At 38.4% G+C, this 23,375-nt stretch overlaps 1 protein-coding gene across 2 annotated transcripts in view; it reads right to left on the bottom strand.

Moving 5' to 3' along the window:
• TESK2 (testis associated actin remodelling kinase 2) overlaps positions 1 to 23,375 on the bottom strand; it is a 134,271-nt gene that overhangs the window by 99,638 nt on the left and 11,258 nt on the right. For both annotated transcript variants that reach the window (XM_043461494.1, XM_043461495.1), the window contains exon 2: positions 1,392 to 1,703. In XM_043461494.1, coding sequence (XP_043317429.1) covers positions 1,392 to 1,613 — 222 coding nt within the window. In that variant the 5' untranslated portion in view covers positions 1,614 to 1,703. The remainder of the gene's footprint in view (positions 1 to 1,391; positions 1,704 to 23,375) is intronic.

The raw sequence follows: 23,375 nt of genomic DNA, 5'->3' as shown, positions 1-23,375 counted from the left end.
TTTTTCTCACAAAGAGACTCCAGGAGACAGTACAGAACCAGGCAGCTCTCTTCCCTGTAGGCCTGGAAGATGCAGGCTCTGTCTTGTTGCTCTGCCACAGATGGCCTCCATTTGTAGGGTCACACTATGATCAAAAATGTATAACAGCAAATATAAAGGAAAAATGGATATAAGAAGTGGCAAAGGAAGATTTCCAAAAGCTCCCATACAACAATTCTGCTCACACCCTATTGGACAGAACTACTCATATAGTTAAACCTAGCTATAAGCAAAGCTAGGAAATGACATCAGTGTGTCCAACTAAAAGATCTATTAATATGGAAGAAGGAAAATACAGCTACTGCGGAAACAAAAAATCTGTGCCACATCAATTACATACAGTATTTATGCCCACAGATCTGAAATTTTAAGTAAGATTAATTATATCCTAGAAAATAAAATTAACAAAAATTACTTAAGAAAGGAAAGATCCCACACAATGTAAAGCAATTAAGCATGTTCTCCTCAACTAATGAACCAACATGCTCTGGAGCCCACAGGACACAACTAGAGAGTCTATGCACCTCGAAGAAAGATCCTGAATGAAGTGACTAAGACCTGATGCAGCCAAATAAATAAATAAATATTGAATGAAAAAAAAAATTTTTTTTTTTGGCAATGCCGCAGGGCTGATGGGTTCTCAGTTCCCCAACCACAGATAAAACACAGGCCCAGCAGTGACAGCACCAGGTCCTAACCACTGGATGACAAGGGAATTCCAGGCACAAAAGGACAAATATTACAGTTCCATTATATGAGGTTCCTAGGATAGACATATTCATAGAGACATAAAGTAGAACAGATATTAACATGGGCTAAGGGAAGAGTTGACTCATTGGAAAAGACCCTGATGCTGGGAGGGACTGGGGGCAGGAGGAGAAGGGGACGACAGAGGATGAGATGGCTGGATGGCATCACCGACTCGATGGGCATGAGTTTGAGTAAACTCTGGGAGTTGGTGATGGACAGGGAGGCCTGGCATGTTGCAATTCATGGGGCTGCAAAAAGTCGGACACGACTGAGCGACTGAACTGAACTGAACTGAAGGGTAGTAGAGGGAGTTTTTTTTTAATGTGTACAAAGTTTCCATTTTGGATGATGAAAAATTCTGGAGGAGTGGAAGAAGCTCCTACCTTATTTTAATTTTTGATCAGCATGGATTATTTTCATAATCAAAATAAATAAAATATCTTACAAGTTAATAGATAGCTCAAGAGGAGTTTACAATACTGCTCAAGATCCACAGCATCCTGACAAGGCAAAGCCTACATCCTAATGAAACACAGCTGTGAACTCTGCAGTGAAACTGACCTTCAACAAAACAATATGAGAAAAACTATGGCATCACTCACCTTGAACACTTCAGAGAAGAAGCCAGACCCTATTTTTTCACAGGTGAAGTCATCTAAACGTGTCAGTCTGGAAAAGGCACTTATAAGAGCTCGATATGAGGAGGGCCAAATTCTTCCCACTTGGGTCATGTTCCCATCCCCTCCACCACCTCCTTCAAAATCCTCAAGACGCTCCACATGTGGAGGAAATCCTGCAAATGAATTCCGTTTGCTCCGATCCATAGTCTTCAATAATCACTTTTTTCTTCTTTTAAGAATGAATTCCATACATAGTAAGTTTTTGTTGAGTTTTACTTCTCTTCTGGCTTGACACTAAACAAGAGATCAAAATAATGTTTCATTAAAACCATTAATAAAAATTAAACACTTCCATACAGTAAACTATTAATGTAAAAGTATTGCCTCTCTTATATTCTAGTTACTGATTTTCAGATCTAAAAAACACTTTATGCCTTTACCTTCAAAAAACAATGATATAGCCATGATTTATTGAGCACCTACTATCTAGGAAACAGTATGAGAGTTGTACATATGTTATGTCATTTGATTCTCAAGTAACCCATGATACAAAGATTATAATGCTTATTTTGCAGAGAGGCCAAATAATCATACAGTCACTAAATGACAGAGATAAAACTAAAATGCCAGACTGTCTGATTCAAAAACCTATACTCTTGCCAAAGCCCTTCACAGTCTCACATAATTTTCTGTTCATTTGAAAAAGTCAAGTTCAAATGTATAAAACAAGGATGACAAATATTTTACATTTCAAAATTATATAATTTTAAAAGAAAAGGACTATATCCAAAGGCAATTTAAAAAGCCACTCTTGATTAAACAACCCAGTCTAGCAGAAATGACTACAGAAGGCTCTACCACTCTTGTACCTGACTAAGAATAAAAACAAAAGCCCATGTTTTCTTTTAGTCTGTCTCTACTACTTTTTCCCACAAGAATCAATTATATTTAGGTTTAATTAATCCATTTTGAGTTTAGTTTTGTGTTTGGTGTTAAAGAATGTTCTAATTTAATTTTTTTTACATGTAGCTGTCCAGCTTTCCCAGCACTTATAAAACTCTTAGAGGAAAATATAGGCAGAACACTTGACATAAATTACAGAATTACTTTTTCAATCAGTCTCCTAGAATAATGGAAATAAACAAATGGGACCAAGTTAAATTGAAAAGCTTTTAAACAGCAAAGGACATCATAAAAAAAAAAAAAAGAAGAAGACAACCTACAAAATGGGAGAAAATATTTGCCAACAATGCAACGACTAAGTAATTAATCCCTAAAATTTACAACAGCTCATGCAGCTCAATTAAAAAAAAAGGGGGGCAGAAGATCAAGACAGATATTTCTCCAAAGACATACAGATGGCCAAAAAGCACATGAAAAGATGCTCAACATTGCTACTTATTAGAGAAATGTCAATCAAAGCTACAGATATCAGGCTTCCCTGGTAGCTCAATGGTAAAGAATCTGCCTGCCAATGCAGGAGATATGGTTTTGAACCCAGATCCAGGAAGATCCCATATGCCGTGGAGCAACTAAAAGTTGTTCGCTACAACTACTGAGCCTGTGTTCTGAGGTCTGGGAGCTGCAACTACTGAGTCCACGTGCTGCAACTACTGAAGCCCAAGTGCCCTAGAACCCATGTTCCACAATAAGTGAAGCCACTGCAAAGAGAAGCCCTTGCACTGCAACTAGAGTAGACCTTGCTTGCTGCAACTAGAAAACCTGTGCAGCAACAAAGACCCAGCACAGTAAAAAATAAACAAATTTATATATCACCTCACACCAGTCAGATAAATACTGGAGAAGGTGTAGAAAGAAGGGAACTCTCCTGTACTGTTGGTAGAAATGGTACAGTCACTATACAGAACAGTATGGAGGTTCCTCAAGAAACTAAAAATACAGCTACCATATGATCCAACAATTCCATTCCTGGGATTTTTTCTCCAACCTGAGAAAACCATGGTTCGAAAGGATACATGTTGTGAAGTAATTAGCCTCCAACTAATAAAAATTTTTTCACATTAAAAATAAAAAAAAAAAAGGATACATGCACCCTAATGTTCATTTCAGTGCCATTTACAATAGCCAAGACATGTAAGCAACCTAAATGTCCATTGACAGATGAATGGATAAAGATGTGGTACATAAATATAATGGAATATTACTCAGCAACTAAAAAGAATGAAATAGTGTCATTTGCAGCAACATGGATGGACCTGGAGGTATCATACTAAATGAAATCAGACAGAAAAGACAAATTTCATGTGGTATCTCTTATATGCCAAATCTAAAAATATGATATAAACAGACTTATTTACAAAACAGAAATAGGCTCTCAGACAACGAACTTATGGTTATCAGAGAAGAAGGGGGAGGGAGAGGGATAGATTGAGAATTTGGGATTAACATGTACACACAGCTATGTTTAAAATAGATAACCAATAAGGACATACTGTACAGCACAGAATACTCTGTAATTCCCTAAACAGGAAAAGAATTTGAAAAACCATACACACATGTATATGTATAACTGAATCACTTTGCTGTACACCCGAAACGAATACAACATTATTAATCAACTATATTCCAACATAAAATAATAAAATTAAAATTAAATTAGTACTGAAAAAAAGCTCTTAAAAAAGAATCAATTATAAGAGTCCTATGCAAAATATTACATTGTGATCCTACAAGTAGTGAAATGCTTTTGTAAATGTTATGAATACCTAACTCAGACTATCTCTACCAACCTCCAATCATGGAGAAATAGCGGCACGGCTCACAGGACCATCCTTACACTATGCCCCTGCTATAGCGAAAGCTGGTGGCCTTCTACCCAATATGGACCAATCACATTTTCTTTCCTGGCAATTTGGAATTGGAATTAAGATATTCCAGCCTCAGTCTGGCTGCTTTCTAAAATGAAAGCAATGTAAACTCAGGAGATGTTGTCCATGTCTATTTTCTACCAAGCATCCTTGAAGGCAGAAAAAGCCAAGGGATTGAGGCCAATTTGTAAAGAAAAAAAGACAGAGACAGCAAGAACTTCTTGATTTTCCTAACGTGCTCTATCTAGTCCCTGATTCCTGAGGCCTAACTGCATCCTGGCTTAAGGTTTCACGAGCTATCCCCATATCTTTAAATTACTTTTGCTTAAGCTAGTTTCACCAGTCTTCATAGAAAGAAGAATAATCCAAGTTCCTAAAGTACCTCTGTTGAACTTCTGCCAAGAAGTGGCAACAGATCACCAGTTCAAAAATTTAGCATTATAAGATCAACATTTTTTAAATTTTACAGCCAATAGAGACCATAAAGTTCATTTTATATTTGAAGAAACACAAGGACCAGAAAGTGGAAATTATGTGCCCACAGCTCTAAGTTATTTACTAGCAAAGCTAGACATGGAATCAAGGATAGTGCTTCTCTAAAAGTTGATCATCTGCTTCAAAATTACCCAAGGGCTTTGTTTAAAACTCAGATTCCTGGGTCTCAACCTTGACCTACTACTCACTCTTGGAGTGAGGCCTGGAATTTTTACCAAGTTTCCCAGAAATTCTTATATGCACTAAGAGTTGAAGATCCTCTACAGCAAGGAAGGGGAATATTAATAGCTTAAAAAAAATTTTTTTTAAATCACCAAGAATTTCACAAGCATTTTCTCATTTAATCCTCAAAATATACCACCAGGTAGGTGTATTTTGAGGATTTTTTTGAGGATTTCCCCCAAGTTTCAGAAAAAGAAATGTAGGCTCAGGAGGTAAAGTAACTTGTCTAAGGAAAAACAGCTAGTAGAATCAGCACTGTAATCAAGGTCCACCTAGCACCAAAGCTCAAGCTTTCTCCATTTCATTATTACTTAGTTCAGTGTTTTTTCCACTAAGAGTTAAAAGGAGTTAAGCTAGTCATCTGCATAGAAAAGAAAATCAGGACTTGAGTGCAGAAGAAGGCCAGGCTGATTACAATTTAGACAGAGATGGAAAACAAAAAGAAACTTAAGAAAAATACAGAATGGGAGAAAATATTTTCAAAACAACGCAACTGACAAGAAATTAATCTCCAAAATATACAAACAGTTCATCCAACTCAATAGCAAAAAAAAAAAAAAGAAAAACCCAATCAAAAAGTGGGCAGAAGATCTAAATAGACATTTCTCCAAAGAAGACATACAGATGGCCAACAGGCACATAAAAAAATGCTCAACATCACTATTAGAGAAATGCAAATCAAAACTACAATGAGATATCACCTCACACCAGTCAGAATGGGTATCACCAAAATGTCTACAAACAATAAATGCTGGAGAGGATGTAGAGAAAAGGTAACCCTCCCCTACCCTGTTGGTGGGAATACAAATTGGTAGAACCACTATGGAGAACAGTATGGAGGCTACTTTAAAAACTAAATACAGAACTACCATATGATCCTGTAATCCCACTCATGGTCATGTATCCAGAAAAAATTAAAATTTGAAAAGATATATGCACCCCAATGTTCATTAAAGGACTATTTACAATAGCCAAGACATGGAAGCAACTTAGATGTTCATTGACAGAGGAATGGATAAAGAAAATGTAGCATATGTACACACACACACACACACACACACACAAAGTATTACTCAGCCATAAAAAAGAAAGAAAGAATGCCATTTGCAGCAAATGGATGCACCTGGAGATATCATACAAACTGAAGTAAGTCAGACAGAGAAAGACAAATATGATATCACTTATATGTGGAATCTAAAAAAAAGAGAAAGATACAAGTGAACTTATCTATAAAACAGAAATAGACCCACAGATATAGAAAACACATTTATGATTACCAAAAGGGAAAGGTGGGAAGGGATAAATTAGGAGCTTGGGATTAACAGATATATACTGCTATATATAAAACAGATAATCAGTAAGGGCCTACTGTATAGCACATGGAACTATATTCAACACTTTTTAATAACATATAAGGGGAAAGATTCCTAAACAGAATAGAGATATATATATATGTATAATGGAATTACTGTGCTGTATTCCTGAAACTAACACAATACTGTAAATCAGCTATACTTCAATAAATTTTTTAAAGAAAAAAAAGATATATATACCCCAATGTTCATTGCCCCACTATTTACAATAGCCAAGACATGGAAGCAATCTAAGGCCTTCAACAGATCAATGGATAAAGATGATGTGGTATAATGTGCAATTTAAAAAAAGCGTATAAAGGAACTTATTTACAAAACAGAAACAGAGTCATAGATATAGAAAACAAACTTATGGTTACTAGAGGGGAGAGAGTGAGAGGGAAAATTGGGAGATGTGGATTGATATATGCACACTACTACATATAAAATAGAGAACTAATAAGGACCTCCTGTATAGCATAAGGGACTCTACTCAATACTCTGTAATGACCTATACGGGAAAAGAATCTAAAAAAGAGTGAATATATGTATATGCATAACTGATTCACTTTGTTGTACAGCAGAAACTAATACAGCATTGTAAATCAACTATACTCCAATAAAATTGAAAAAAAAAAAAGATGTGGAGTTGTGTGTGTGTGATACATACACACATACAATGGAATATTACTCAGCCATAAAAATTGAAATAATGTCATTTTTAGCAACATGAATGGACCTAGAGATAATCATGTTAAGTGATGCAAGTCAGAGAAAGACAAATATATGATGTCACATATGTGGAATCTGAAAGTAAAATGATATAAATGAAATTACTTTTAAAATAGAAATACACTCACAGACATAGAAAACAAACTTACAGTACCAAAGGGGATGGAAGGGGCAGGGTAAATTAGGAGTTTGGCATTAGCAGATACACACTTCAGTTCAGTTCAGTTGCTCAGTCGTGTCCGACTCTTTGCGACCCTGTGAACCGCAGCACACCAGGCCTCCCTGTCCATCACCAACTCCTGGAGTCCACCCAAACCCATGTCCTTCGAGTCGGTGATGCCATCCGACCATCTCATCCTCTGTCATCCCCTTCTCCTCCTGCCCTCAATCTTTCCCAGCATCGGGTCTTTTCAAATGAGTCAGCTCTTCGCATCAGGTGGCCAAAGCATTGGAGTTTCAGCTTCAACATCATATAAAATAGATAAACAATAAGGACTACTGTATAGCACAGGGAACTATATTCAATATCTTGTAATAACCTATAATGGAAAAGAATAAATATACATATATATGTAAAACTGGATCACTTTGCTATAGACCTAAAAGCAATACAACATTTTAAGTTAACTAAGCTTCAATTAAAAGAAATAGTTTAAAAAATAAAATAGGCTAAAAAAAAGGAATACTGAGTGGGAGTGGAAAGAAGCAAGTTGTAGTTCACGGTATTATTAAAACTGAAATGAAAACAATTTTTAAGAAGCTACAAAAAAATTATAGGACTATCCTTATAGAATGATACCATTTTCATTTTTTTAAATGTATTTTTTAAACACACAAGGGGGCTTCCCGGTGGCTCAGTAGCCACCTGCCAACATGGGAGACGCAGATTCTATCCCTAGTCCAGAAGGATCCTACCTGCCACAGAGCAGCTGGGCCTGGGCCAACAGTTGAGCTTGTGCTCTGGAGCCTGGGAGCCAAGGCTGATGAGCCTGCTGGCAGCAACTACTAAGGCCTACAACCTTGGAGCCCCTGCTTTGCAGCAAGAGAGGCCACCACAGTGAGAAGCCCATGAATGGAAACCAGAAAGTGGCCCCCACTTGCGGCAATTAGACAAAGGCCCGGGTTGCAGCAAAACCCCAGCACAGTCAAAAGCAAATAAATTAAATAAATAAATAAAAATTATTAGACTAGGCCTGAATGCCTCAACTACTGAGCCAGTGAGCCACAACTACAGCGCCCACGCACTCCACAGTTCTCACACCATAGCTAGAGAGAAGCCAGCACACCACAACTAAGACCTGATACGGCCAAAATAATTAATTAATTTTTAAATACATACAAAATAACATATATTTATAGAGAGGCAGGATTTATTAAAGGTATACACTTTTTTTTTCAATTGGAACCAATTCCTTTATTAAATAAGCTTCATTTGGGAGTTGACTGCCACAGACCTCAGGAGAAAATGCATCTTGCTTTTGCAGAGATCAACATAGTTCAGCAATGCCCAGGCTTCTTTTTCAGAGAGGTGAACCTCAGCTTAAAGGAAGGGGCCAAGGAGGCTTCCACACTGAAGGTGACATGGAGAAGAGGTAGTAATCTTATGGGAGCCAGCTCAGGGAACAAACAGCACATGGCCACCTGCTGCTTCCCTGTGCCCTGCCAGGAGAGCTCTGCGAAGCAGAGGCATCCACGTTCCCAAGCAGGCACCAGCAACACCTCCAAGGCAGACTCCGAGCTCGCCCCACTGGCGGGGACCTGAGGAACCTGAGGATGAGGTTCCAAAGGTAGCCCCTGCAGAGGGTAAGAGTCTGATCAGGAATAAAAGTAGACAAGCGGGGCGGGGTGGGGAAGAAACAGGGCTTGGTGTGTATGTGTGTTCAGTCCTGTCTGACTCTTTGCAACCCCAAGAACTGTAGCGCACCAGGCTCCTCTGTCCATGGAATTTTCCAGGCAAAAATAATAGAGTGGGTTGCCATTTCCTTCTCCAAAGGTATACACTGATTAAAGGTATAGCCTCCAGACAAATCTGGCTTCAAATCCTCGCTCTGTAGCTTGCAGCTATATGAACCCAGCCAAGTTATTTTAAAACCTCTACATTATTTACAAAATGGAAATAAACTAGTACCTGCATTATATGGACTTCTCCAGTAGCTCAGATGGTAAAGAATCTGTCTGCAGTGCAGAAGACAGTTTGATCCCTGGGTCGGAAAAATCCTCTGGAGAAGGGAATGGCTACCTACTCCAGTATTCTCGCCTGGAGAATTCCATGGACAGAGAAGCCTGGTGGGCTAGTCCATGGGGTCGCAAAGTCTAACATGACTGAGCAACTAACACTTTCACTTTATACTTTCTATTAATTTTCTATTTATTAATTCGTTACAGTCACCATAAGGTTATTGATTAAATGAACAGTGTCTGGCAAGTAGTAAGCATTCAAGCCCATTTGTTACTATAATTATTATTTTGTTGCTGTTGAGCCCCTCAGTCTAGTCTGACTTTTTGTAACCCTATGGACTACAGCATGCCAGGCTTCCCTGTCCTTCACCATCTCCTACAGCTTGCTCAAACTCATGTCCATTGAGTCGGTGATGACATCCAACCATCTAGTCCTCTTTCATCCCCTTCTCCTCCTGCCTTCAATCATTCCCAGCATCAGGGTCTTTTCTAATAAGTCAGTTCTTCAAATCAGGTGGCCCAAGTATTGGAGCTTCAGCATCCATCCTTCCAGCGAATATTCAGGACTGATTTTCTTTTGGATGGACTGGTTTGATCCCTTTGCAGTCCAAGGGACTCTCAAGAGCCTTCTCCAACACCACAGTTCAAAAACAATTCTTCGGCGCTCAGCCTTCTTTATGGTCCAACTCTCACAGCCACATATGACTACTGGAAAAACCATAGCTTTGACTAGACGGACTACTGTCGGCAAAGTAACATCTCTGCTGTCTAGGTTAGTCATAGCTTTTCTTCCAAGGAGCAAGCATCTTTTTATTTCATGGCTGCAGTCACCATCTGCAGTGATTTTGGAGCCCAAGAAAATAAAGTCTTTCATTGTTTCCATTGTTTCCCCATCTATATGCCATGAAGTGACGAGACTGGATGCCATGATCTTCATTTTTTGAAAGTTGAGTTTTAAGCCAGCATTTTCACTCTCCTCTTTCACTTTCATCAAGAGGCTCTTTAGTTCCTCTTTGCTTTCTGCCATAAGGGTGGTGTCATCTGCATCTCTGAAGTTATTGATATTTCTCCCAGCAATCTTGATTCCAGCTGTGCTTCACCCAGCCCAGCATTCTGCATGATGTACTCTGCATATAAGTTAAATAAACAGGGTAATAATATACAGCCTTGAAGCACTCCTCTCCCAATTTTGAACCAGTCTGTTGTTTCATATTATGTTCCAACTGTCGCTTCTTGACCTGCATACAGATTTCTCAGGAAGCAGGTAAGGTGGTCTGGTATTCCCATCTCTTTCATAATTTTCCAGTTTTGTTATGATCCACACAGTCAAAGGCTTTGGCGTAGTCAATGAGGCAGAAGTAGATGTTTTTCTGGAATTCTCTTGCTTTCTCTATGATCCAACAGATGTTGGCAATTTGGTCTCAGGTTCCTCTACCTTTTCTAAATCCAACTTGTATATCTAAAAGTTCTCAGTTCACAGACTGCTGAAGCCTAGTTTGGAGGATTTTGAGCATGACCTTGCTAGCATGTAAAATGAGTGCAGTTGTGTAGTAGTTTGAACATTCTTTGACAGTGCCCTTCTTTAGGACTGGAATGAAAACTGACCTTTTCCAGTCCTATGGCCACTGCTGAGTTTTCTAAATTTGCTGGCATATTGAGTGCAGCACTTTAACAGCATCATCTTTTAGGATTTGAAATAGCCAACTGGAATTCCATCACCTTCACTAGGTTTGTTTGTAGTGATGCTTCCTAAAGTCCCTTTGACTTCACATTCCAGGATGCCTGGCTCTAGGTAAGTGACTACACCATCATAGTTATCCGGGTCATTAAGATCTTTTTTTGTATAGTTCTTCTTTACATTATTATTTAAAGATACATATTTATAGTAAATGTCTAAAAGTAAGAAGTAGAAAGCCAGTCACTAAATTCATCGTAGTAGTTGCCTTGGTGGCAAAGAAGAAAAATGAAATACGGAAGGGAAAAAAGGAGACTTGTATTATAGCAATAATGTATTGTTCACTTTTATTAAAATATCAAAACAAATATAAAATTATATGTTTGCTGATTTTATTATTTTTTTCACTAACTTGCTGCTATTGTTGTTCAGTTGCTAAGTCGTGTCTGACTCTTTGCACCCCCCTATAGATTGCAGCACTCACTATCTCCCAGAGTTTGCTTAAATTCATATTCATTGAGTCAGTTCAGTCCAGTTGCTCAGTCGTGTCGGACTCTTTGGGACCCCAAGGACTGCAGCATGCCAGGCTCCCCTGTCCATCACCAACTCCGGCAGCTTGTTCCATCATGTCCATGGAGTCAGTGATAGCATCCACCTATCTCATCCTCTGCCGTCCCCTTCTCCTCCTGCCTTCAATCTTTCCCAGCATCAGAGTCTTTTCTACTGAGTCAGTTCTTCACATCAGGTAGCCAAAGTATTGGAACTTTCAACTTCAGCATCAGCCCTTGCAATGAATATTAAGGGCTCATTTCCTTAAGGATTGACTGGTTTGATCTCTTTGCTGTCCAAAGGACTCTCAAAAGTCTTCACCAGCACAATTCAAAAGCATCAATTCTCTGGTGCTCAGCCTTCTTTATGGCCCATCTCTAACATTCATACATGGGGAAAAAAACATAGCTTTGACTATATGCACCTTTGTTGGCACAGTGATGTCTCTGCTTTTTAATACACTAAGTTTGTCATAGCTTTCCTTTCAAAGAGCAAGTGTCTTTTAATTTCATGGCTACCATCACTGTCCTCAGTGATTTTAGAGTCTAAGTCCAAGTCACTGCTTCCCACTTTTCCCTCTTCTATTTGCCATGATCTGATGGATTGGCTGCTATGATGTTAGTTTTTTTAATGTTGAGTTTTAAGCCAGCTTTTTCACTCTCCTCTTTCACCTTCATCAAGAGGCTCTTTAGTTTCCTTTCATTTTCTGCCATTAGAGTGGTTATAACCTGCATATCTGAGGTTGTTGCTATTTCTCCCAGCAGTCTTGATTCCAGCTTATGACTCATCCAGCCTGGCATTTCACATGATGTGCTCTACATATAAGTTAAATGAGCAGGGTGACACCTTTCCCGATTTTCAGCCAGTCCATTGTCCCATGTCTAGTTCTAACTGTTGCTTCCTGACCTGCATACATGTTTCTCAGGAGACAGGTAAGGTAATCTGATATTCCCATTTCTTTAAGAATTTTCCACAGTTTTCACTAACTAATATTTGTTAATACTGGGTGATTGTATATTGTACTTTTTTCTACATTTAACTTTTCTAATAAAAAAATTTTTTAAGTTGTTTTGGTTTTGTTTTGTTTTGTTTTGCCAATACAACAGCTATGCAGTGTGCTCAGGCCAAAAAAACTGACAACAATTTGGCAAATAAATAGCATCCCAATGTGCAAGCCAAGTCTCACGATTCTTAAACTTTTATTCTGCAACAGTTCAACTATAGTTCTTGGTTCAAGGAACATTTATATTTTAAGCTAAAAAATCAAAAGCACTGGGAGAATTTCTGGATAGCTTTCCTTATTCAAATCCACAAACTCAAAATATAAAAACACTCATGAAAAACACTGATATTTAGTTGTAGAGCCCTTATTATATGGTAAAGCAATACTAACTACTAGACAGTTGAGGGAAGTAAGTGGGAAAAAGTACAGTCCGCTTATGGGAGTAAGAACTTTATTAATCCATTTTGGAGAAGTGCTGAGCATGGAAAAACCTCCAAACCATGCCTTCTGCTCCCCTGGCCAACATACTGAATGACCACATTTTAAATGAAACCAACCAAGTTACAAATAGCTTTCAATGTAATCTGATGAATTTTAATTCAGCCATAAAAGACAGCAAAGGTGTGTATGAACAGACTCTAAAACCATATGCTGTTTTTTAAAATCTGAAAATGACTAATTTAAAAATGAGACAATACATTCTTTGAAATGTGTGAGATTCTATGCTATTTTCAGACTCCGGATTATCTCTCGGTGTCATTTATGGAATATTACCTTTTGATGTTAATGGTGCCCTTTAAAGTACACATTTTGGGTAGAAGAGAAAAAACAACTACAGTTACTCTTGCTATCGAGGCTATGTGATTCAGGAGACGACACACTGATGATCAAGAATAATTAATTTTTAGCTTGTAAAAACTTGCAATTCCTAAATGGAAGCTGATGATACTGTGAGCTGTTTCACTAAATATATCCGAGCGTGAGTCCCAGTGGTTCTCCAATAAGGGCATGTGAAAATTCTGGGGGAAGGAGGCTCTTCTCAGGGAGGAGCTATTGTCACAGTGTCGGGGGTGTGGGGTGGGCACTTTTGGCATTTTAGTGGGCAGGGCCAGGGAAGCTAAATGTCCTACAATGCACACAGCAGTCCTGCACAACAAAGAACTGTCTTGCCCTAAATGCCAACAGTGCCCCCGTTAAGAAGCACTGTGTGAGAAAAGCTTAATCAGTTTTGTTCTTAAACTAGGAAACAGCCTTCAGCACTCTTTCAAAAATGCCAAAATCATGTGCTTACAAGCACACAAAGAATTTTGTAGTGTGTTCTCAACTTCAATATTTATAAACTGGGAAGTTCAGAACTTTTCCCCTTTCCCATAAGCAGGTTTGTCTTTTCAAAGGCTAATTTTCACTTATCTTGGGATTGATTTCTTTTTCACAAAGAAAGTACAATTAAAAGCTTTTATTGAAGAAACTAATTGAAAAAGCTGTCAATAAAAAAGTCAGTAAAAAATAAATAAATAAAATAAAAAAATAAAAAAGTCAGTGAACTAAATACTGTAAGATATATTTCATCTTTCCAAAGTAGGAATTCCACAAATCATTTTCCAGAGAATTAAGAAACTTTCTTAGGACTCCCAAGTAGACCATACACTCATCCACAATGCTTCTGGAAATAATAACCACAACCACCATTTACCATAGGTCATGGATTCTACCAAGCGTTTTTGCATTTGCTATCTCTAAGCTTTATGACTCTTGAGAGTCTCCTGGACAGCAAGGAGATTCAACCAGTCCATCCTAAAGGAAATCAGTCCTGAATATTCATTGGAAGGACTGATGCTCAAGCTGAAACTCCAATACTTGGGCCACCTGATGCAAAGAACTGACTCATTTGAAAAGACCCTGATGCTGGGAAAGATGGAGGGCAACAGGAGAAGGGGATGACAGAGGATGAGATGATTGGATGGCATCACCGGCTCAATGGACATGAGTCTGAGTAAGCTCCGGGAGTTGGTGATGGACAGGGAAGCCTGGCGTGCTGCAGTCCATGGCGTCACAAAGAGTCGGACACGACTGAGCGACTGAACTGAACTGAAGCTTTATGACAACTCTGCAAGATAGGTATTATCATCTCCATTTTAAAAAGAAAGAAATTACAACACTGAGAAATTAAATTCAAATAAATGTGGCTCAGCTGGTAAAAGAATCTGCCTGCAATGCAAGAGACTGCCTGCAATGCAAGAGATGGCCTGCAATGCAGGAGACCCGGGTTCCATCCCTGAGTCAGCAATATCCCCTGCAGAAGAAAATGGCAACCCACTCCAGTATTCTTGCCTGGGAAATCCCATGGACAGAAGAACCTGGTTGGCTATCGTCCATGGGGTCACAAGAGTCAGGCACAACTTGGGGACTACACCACCACCATCAGTGACAGACTGTATTCAAATTCAGAGTTCTAAAACCAAATACTTCCACTACGACATGTCTCCTCCAGAAAAATAGCTAAATTTCTGTAAAAAACTGTTTATTAGCTAGGTACAAAGATACTACTGTTCCCCACCCTAATTTAACAGAGACTAAAGAATATACAGACAAGAGCTCCACTAGCCTCTGGAGCAAAAGCCTTCAGTCATTTAACCGCATTCCACAGGCATAAAAATTAGCATTGGCTTAAGCAGACTATTTAAAGAACAGAGGCCAAGCTGACAGGAAAGATATGCAAACTCCCAATCAGTCCTTTGTTTCTATTCTAAAGTACAGTATTAGTTGTTTCTTACCCTTTCATTCCACAGAAATGAAGCAGATGAAACTTCACAACAACGCAGATGCAAATAAAATCCTGTAACACACTGAACCATCAACCATCAGGTAACTGGATAAGGCCAAGTGTCAGCCAGCAACCATAATCTTCAACATCCATCCAAAAATGGAATTGTGTGCACACAGTTGGTAATGAAGTTCCACAAAGTGAGTAAAAAAAGATTTCTGAAACTTTTATACCCTGGGTATAAAAAGCAGAAAAAGAATGCAAACATAATGTCCTGCTATCCTAATTATACTTTCTTTTCTTTCTATCATCATAAAAATTCCCTAACTAATTCAAAATAAATGAAGGAGTCATCATGAGTAAGATGGAGCCCAGAAAACTGGCCATTTTCCAGTTGGAAAACTGATAAGTACATTAGCTGTATATCAAGACCAACCACATGGCAAATCTATATCACAAGTCTACTCAGTTGCTATCCTTTCTATGGACCAACATAGCAAATACAGACACATTTCAGGATGACTGCCTAATTAAAAATAAAAGCAATACTGCTGAACTTGCCATCCTGCTGTGAAATAATGAGTTGCAGTTTCCATTCAAACCAAAAGCAATCTAACATAAAAACTGGCATCCCCTATTTAATTAGTCATGAGTATACACAATGGCATATATTACTGCCAGACAGATCAAAAAGCCAGTTCTTAAAACTGTATTGTCTCTTTTGGATAAGCATATTATATGCTGTTGTAACTACAATCCACCAGGCCCTAGGTCATGACATGAAACAGGCAGGAGGAGAAGGGTCGACAGAGAATGAGATGGTCGCATGGCATCACCGACTTGACGGACACGAGTTTGAGCAAGCTCCGCGAGTTGAAGGACAGGGAAGCCTGGCATGCTGCAGTCCATGGGGTCGCAAAGAGTCGGACACAACTGAGCGACTGAACTGAATGGAGTCCAATCTTTCAGCCAATTCAACAATCCCCTCTATTAAAAAAATCAAATGTTGGGTCCCCACTAGGTACAGGGCATTATGGTAGTATGTGCTATAATATTTACAAGAGCATTTACTATAATCCAGATATTCTTCCAAGTGCTTTATATTTAATATCCATATCAGTCCTATAAAACAAATACTACAGTTGATCCTTGAACAGTGGTGAGGGTTAGGAACTCTGACCCTCGATGCAGTTAAACATATATATACATGGTCCTCAAGTTCCTCCACATCCAACCAGTCTCAGATCATGTAGTACCATCGTATTTACTATTGAAAAAAAAATGCATATAAGTGGACCCACGCAGCTCAAACTCATATTGTTCAAGGGTCAACTGTATTATTATCCCTGTTCTACAAATGTGGAAACAAAGACATGACATGAATTACTTAACTTGCCCAAGTTCTTAGAGCCAAGATGTGGTAGAGCCAGAAATTCAAATCCAGAGCCTATGTCATTAATACTATACTATTACATCTCTGCAAGGACACAGAAAACTGAATAAAGCATGACCCCACCCCTCCAGGAGCTTAGTCTCCCAGGAAAACACGTGTAAATCAGTAAGCACAATATAGCGTAATAATTGTTAGTGACAGGCTAAAAGTAAGGAGGGCTTAATACTTATTGTTCTTACTTGAGGGTGAAGAAGTAGGAAAGGAAATATATGATTTTAAAAAGGGGAACAAGGACTTTCCTGGTGGTCCATTGGTTAAAAATCTGCCTGCCAATGCAGGAGACACATGTTCATCCCTGATCCAAGAAGATTCTACATGCCACGGGGCAACTAAGCCTGTGTGCCACAACTACTGAGCCTGTGCTCTAGAGCCCATATGCTGCAACTACTGAAGCCTGTGTCGTAGCTCATGCTCTGCAATAGGAGAAGCCACTGCAATGGTAAGCCCATGCACTGCAACTAAAGAGTAGCCCCAACTTACTGCAACTAGGGAAAGCTCATGCACAGCAACAAAGTCCCAGTGAAGCCATAAAAAAAACAATTTTTTTTTTTTTTAAAAGATGAACAGAATAGGAATTCCCTGGGTTCCACTGGTTATGACTTGATGCTTTCACTGCTATAGCCCAGGTTCAATCCCTGGTTGGGGAACTAAAATCCCTCAAGCCATATGGTACAGTCAAAAAATTTTTTTAATAAAATGAAATTAAAAGATAAACGAAAAAAAAAAAGAAAAAAAAAAAAGATAAACGAAAAACCCATAGCAATCTATAGATTTAATGCAACTCCTATCAAATTACCCATGACATTTTTCACAGACCTAGAATAATCCTAAAAGTTAATGGATCCTCAAAAGAGCCAGAATAGTCAAAGCAATCCTGAGGAAAAAGAATAAAGGAGGAGGCATAACCCTCCCAGACGTCAGACAATGCTGCAAAGCTACAGTAATCAAAACAGTAAGGTACTGGCACAAAATCAGACCTATGATTAGTGGAACAGAATAGACAGCCCAGAAATAAACCCACACACTTTCAGTTAATTAACCAACAAAGAAGGCAAGAATATACAACGGAGAAAAGATAGTCTCTTCAGCAACTGATGTTAAGAAAGTTGGTCATCCACATAAAAATCAGTGAAGTTAGGACACTCTATCACACCATGCACAAAAATAAACTCAAAATGGTATAAACACTTAAATATAAGACATGACACAATTAAATTCCTAGATGAGAACATGGGCAAAACATTCTCTGACATAAAATAAATCATACCAATGTTCTTAGATCAGTCTCCCAAGCTAATAGAAATAAAAGCAAAGTAAACAAATGGGACCTAATCAAACTTATAAGCTTTTGCACAGCAAAAGGAAACCATAAACAAAACAGAAACACAACCTATGAACCGAGATAAAATATTTGCAAACAATGCAACCAACAAGGGCTTAATTTCCAAAATATACAAACATCCCATATAATTCAATAACAGAAAAACAAACAACTCAACCAGAAAATGGGCAGGAAACTTCCCTGGTGGTCCAGTGGTTAAGACTCCATGCTTCCTTTTCAGGGGCATGGGTTCAGCTGATCAGGGAGGATCACACATGTCCCACACCACCAACCCCACCTCGCCAAAAAAAAGAAAATGGGCAGAATATCTAAACAGACATTTCTCCGAAGAAGACATATAGATGGCCAACAAGCATATGAAAAGATGCTCAGCATCACTCATGATCAGAGAAATGCAAATCAAAACTACAATGAGGTATCACTTCACGCAGGTCAAAATGGTCATCAACAAAAAGTCTATAAATAGGGACTTCCCTGGTAGTCCGATGATTAAGACCCTGAGCTTCCAATGCAGGGGGCACTGATTCAATCCCTGTCAGGGTCACTAAGATCTGGCATACCATGCAGCATAGTCAAAAAACAGTCTGCAAACAACAAACGCTATAGCTGTTGTGGAGACAGGGAACCCTCCCACGCTGTTTGTGGGCATACAAACTGATACAACCACTACGGAGAACAGTATGGAGGTTCCTTAAAAGATTAAAAATAGAACTACCCAGTGATCCTGCCATCTCACTCCTGGGCATATATCCAGAGAAAACTATAATTCAAAAAGATACATGCACCTCAATGTTCACAGCAGCACTATTTACAATAACCAGGACAATGGAAACAACTTCAAAATGTTCATTGACTTAGCACCTACCAATATTACCAAAGTTTCCCAAAGTAGAAAAATGAGTCAGAGGTAACCATTTACTGAGTTGCTACTATGTTCCAAAGCCCAGTCTCATTCCTGCCTCCTTAGCTGAGATTAGATAAGAGGTCAAGGGACCATCAACACATACAGGATGAAAAGAAACAACAGGTAAGAATAAAACCAAAAGGAAGCATGTCACACAGGCCAAAGATGGGAATGACAAACATATCAAAAGTCACAAACCAGTCAAACAAAATGAAGAAAAGTGTTCACTGGATTGGACACTACAGAGGCCAGAGTTAGCTCAGCCTACTGAAACACTACCACTAGTGAGCTCTCTTTGATCTCACTAATTCCTTCATCAGCCTGTTCTACTATCGGAAAGTTTTGATTGTTACAAAGTTTTTCCCCCCCAAGGAAAGAAAAGCAGAGAAAAAGCATGGTGTGGAGACTTCCCTGGGGATCTAATGGTTAAGACTCTGAGCTCCCAATGCAGGGCGCACAGGTTCGATCCCTGGTCAGGAAACTAGAGCCCACATGCCACAACCAAGGCCTGGCACAGTTAAATAGATATTTTTTAAAAAGGAAAGAAAGAAAGAAAAAGCACACCACGATATTCAAATTCTAACTCTGAAGGAGAATTAAACTAGGTATAAAAGACAACTGGGGAATTTTTAATAAGGACTACTATTAGCTGTTAACAGAAAGTTATTATTAACTTGTTAACTGTGATAATGATATTAAGATTATATAAGACCTATTTTTGGAGATACACACAGAAATAGAAGTGAAATATCATGTCTATATTTGTGCTAAAATACATCAGAAAAAAAAAGACGTAGCAAATTTTACAAAATGTTAATAATTGTTAAGATAGTGGTGATAGGTAAATGGGTGTTTGTTATATTTTTATCATGATAATAACAAAAACAAAAAAGGCTTCAGAAACATACAATGATAAACTTTTTTGTTGATTATTAAAAGAAAATCAAGCAAATGAATGAAGCACAGAGCTCACAAACAACAGAAATGGAAAAACCAAATGGTCTTATGTTGTGTGAATGACTTCTTATTGCTTAGAATAAAACTTATAATAAAGTACCATATACATATTCAAAAAATGTGCTTTCTAAAACACCTTAGAAACTAATAAAGAACCTAATGTACAGCACAGGGACCTCTACTCAAAATTCTATAATGGCCTAAATGGGAAAAGACTCTAAAAAAGAGTGATTATATGCATGTGTATTACTGATTCACTTTCATGTACAGCAGAAACTAACACCACACTGTAACAACTAACATAATATTGTAAATCCACTATAATCTAATAAAAATTAACTTAAAAAATAAAATAAAACAGCTAAGAGGAAAGAGAAAAAACTGTGCTAGATAATTCAAAAAAGACCCAGTGATAGTAAAGATACTGAGATTGAAAAAGCATGTAAAGATAGATAAAATCTCATGAAATGAGAGCGGGGATCGGGGGGGACAATTTTTCTAAAATAACATATTGTTCAGTTCAGTTGCTCAGTCGTCTCTGACTCTTTGAGACCCCATGAATCGCAGCTAGCCAGGCCTCCCTGTCCATCACCGACTCCCAGAGTTTACTCAAACTCATGTCCATCGAGCCAGTGATGTCATCCAACCATCTCATCCTCTGTCATTCCCTTCTCCTCCTGCCCCCAATCCCTCCCAGCATCAGGGTCTTTTCCAATGAGTCAACTCTTCCCACAAGGTGGCCAAAGTATTGGAGTTTCAGCTTCAGTATCAGTCCTTCCAATGAATACCCAGGACTGATCTCCTTTAGGATGGACTGGTTGGATCTCCTTGCAGTCCAAGGGACTCTCAAGAGTCTTCTCCAACACCACAATTCAATTCAAAAGCATCAATTCTTCGGCGCTCAGCTTTCTTCCCAGTCCAACTCTCACACCCATACATGACCACTGGAAAAGCCATAGCCTTGACTAGACAGACCTTTGTTGACAAAGTAATGTCTCTGCTTTTTAATATGCCGTCTAGGTTGGTCATAACTTTCCTTCTAAGGAGTGTCTTTTAATTTCATGGCTGCAATCATCATCTACAGTGATTTTGGAGCCCAATAAAATAAAGTCTGACACTGTTTCCACGGTTTCCCCATCTATTTCCCATGAGGTGATGGGACCAGATGCCATGATCTTAGTTTTCTGAATATTGAGCTTTAAGCCAACATTTTCACTCTCCTCTTTCACTTTCATCAAGAGGCTTTTTAGCTCCTCTTCACTTTCTGCCATAAGGGTGGTGTCATCTGCATATCTGAGGTTATTGACATTTCTCTTATTGTTACACATTATTTAAAACATATGTATGTGACCAAACCAAAACAAGTTTAAAAAATTCTGACTCTAACTTAGCAGGTGAATGATCTTAGGTATATTAACTTCTCCTCTAATTTATAAATTAAAGATAAATATTAACTATATTTCACTGAGTTGTTATGCAAATTAAATTAGAACATACTAAGGAATTCTAAAAATGCATATATGAAGGGACTTCCCTGGTGGTCCAGTGGCTAAGACTTCGAGCTCCTGATGCAGGGGACATATGTTCAATCCCTGGATAGGGAACTAGTTCCCACATGCCATAACTAAGAATTTGCATGCTGCAACTAAAGATCCTGCATACCGCAGCTAAGACCCAGCACCACTAAATAAATATTAAAATTTTTTAAATGCATATATGAAGCACAAGGCAAGGTCCTAACACATAGTAAGCATTCAACAAAAATTAGTTCCCTTTCCTCTCTCTCTCCAACCCCAACCTTAATCCTAGTTCTGGATACTTCAAGTATATAACAAATTAAGTCTGGTTTTCTTCTTTATGATACCTTTTCAGTTACCAAGTTTTCTCCAGGGCAGATACACACAAGCCTTTCAGGTCTCCTATGGAACAAGGCAACAAGAGCTTCTTGGTTACCTTCTTTTAAGTTTAGCCTTAATTACCCTCCAAACCAACAAAGCCCCTCTAAAACACAATAGCAAAAAATGTACATGATATTACATATATGATCTAACTAGGAGAGAATTGAGGACTATTATTTCCCATAACCTGTAATTTGGATATAAAAAAGCTTTGTTTCCAAATCTTTTTTTTTTTTTGGCCGCACCACATGGCTTGTGGTATTTTAGTTCCCTGACCAGGGACTGAACCTGGGCCCTCAGCAATAAGAGTGTGGAGTTCTAACCCCTGGACTGCCAGGAAATTCCTTCTGATTTTCTCTCTTTTTTTATTTCTTTTATTTTTTTCAAACTCTTGTGTCGTGGACTGACTTTCAATAGATGGCAGTGAGAGAGCTGCTCTGCTACCCACAAAATCCCAACCCAGAAGCAAGTCGTCTACGAATGGTTTAGCACCAGGTTCCCCACAAACATGCAGTGCATGACAGGCAAGAGGCTCATCTTCTAAGTACCCCAAACATATCTAAAATTTTGTATGCTGGAACATGAAGTTTGACACAGGATAAACTCATATTGGATCCTATTCAAATAAGCTGACATGCTGAAGTACTAAGAGGATGTATGAATTTCCAGAATAATCTCTAGTTTGATAAACTTTATTTCTCTTTTTTTTTTTGGCCACTCAGCTTGTGGGATCTTCGTTCCACCAGGAACTGAAGTGGGGCCCTTGGCAGTGAGAGCACAGAGTCCTAACCACTGAACTGCCAGGGAATTTCCTGATAAACTTTCCTATTTGAATTTAAGAAGACCACTTAGGTCAGTTAGACAACTCACCTCTTCTTTTGAGTTAGAAGGCTATTTAAGAGACTGGGGGAAAAAAAAATTAAAAAAAAAAAAAAAGAGACTGAGGAAAAAAGCAATCAAGAGAAAAGAGGAAGTTAGGCTCCTGGGTTAGGGCAAGCTCTTCTACAGTTTACATCACAAAGTTGACGTCAAAGGAAAAATCAAATTTTTTTTGTTTTTTTGACGTCAAAGGCAAAACAAAATTAGTAATATGAAGTACTGTCAAAAAATATTCACCAAAAATATTTTTTATTCAATCTTATTTCTCTCTCAAATGTATCATTTCTACTAAAGGGAATACTTTACAGCCATTAAAAGTGACACTTAACTATAAGCACATAAAATATATATATACAAGAATGTATTAACTTACATGCTGTCAGTAACAAACAAACAAAAAAAAAACTGGAGCCAATCCAAATATCCATCAATAGGGTAGGCTAAATAAACTGTAGTATATCCAAATAATGTATTATATAGTCATTCAAAGAATGAGATAAGTTCTATATATACTAACATGGGGAGATGTTCAAGTTTCACTGTCCAGTGACCATGAAGTGAAGTGAAGTGAAGTCACTCAGTCATGTCCAACTGTTTGTGACCCCATGGACTGTAGCCTACCAGGTTCCTCCATCCATGGGATTTTCCAGGCAAGAATACTGGAGTGGGTTGTCATTACCTTCTCCAGAGTTCTTCCCGACCCAGGGATTGAACCCAGGTCTCCCACATTGTAGG

This window comes from Cervus canadensis, chromosome 2 (assembly GCF_019320065.1).
Source record: "Cervus canadensis isolate Bull #8, Minnesota chromosome 2, ASM1932006v1, whole genome shotgun sequence".
NCBI classification, from domain to species: Eukaryota; Metazoa; Chordata; class Mammalia; order Artiodactyla; family Cervidae; genus Cervus; species Cervus canadensis.
The sequence above is the reverse complement of the archived record's forward strand: the minus strand, read 5'-3'. Positions and strand labels throughout refer to the sequence as shown.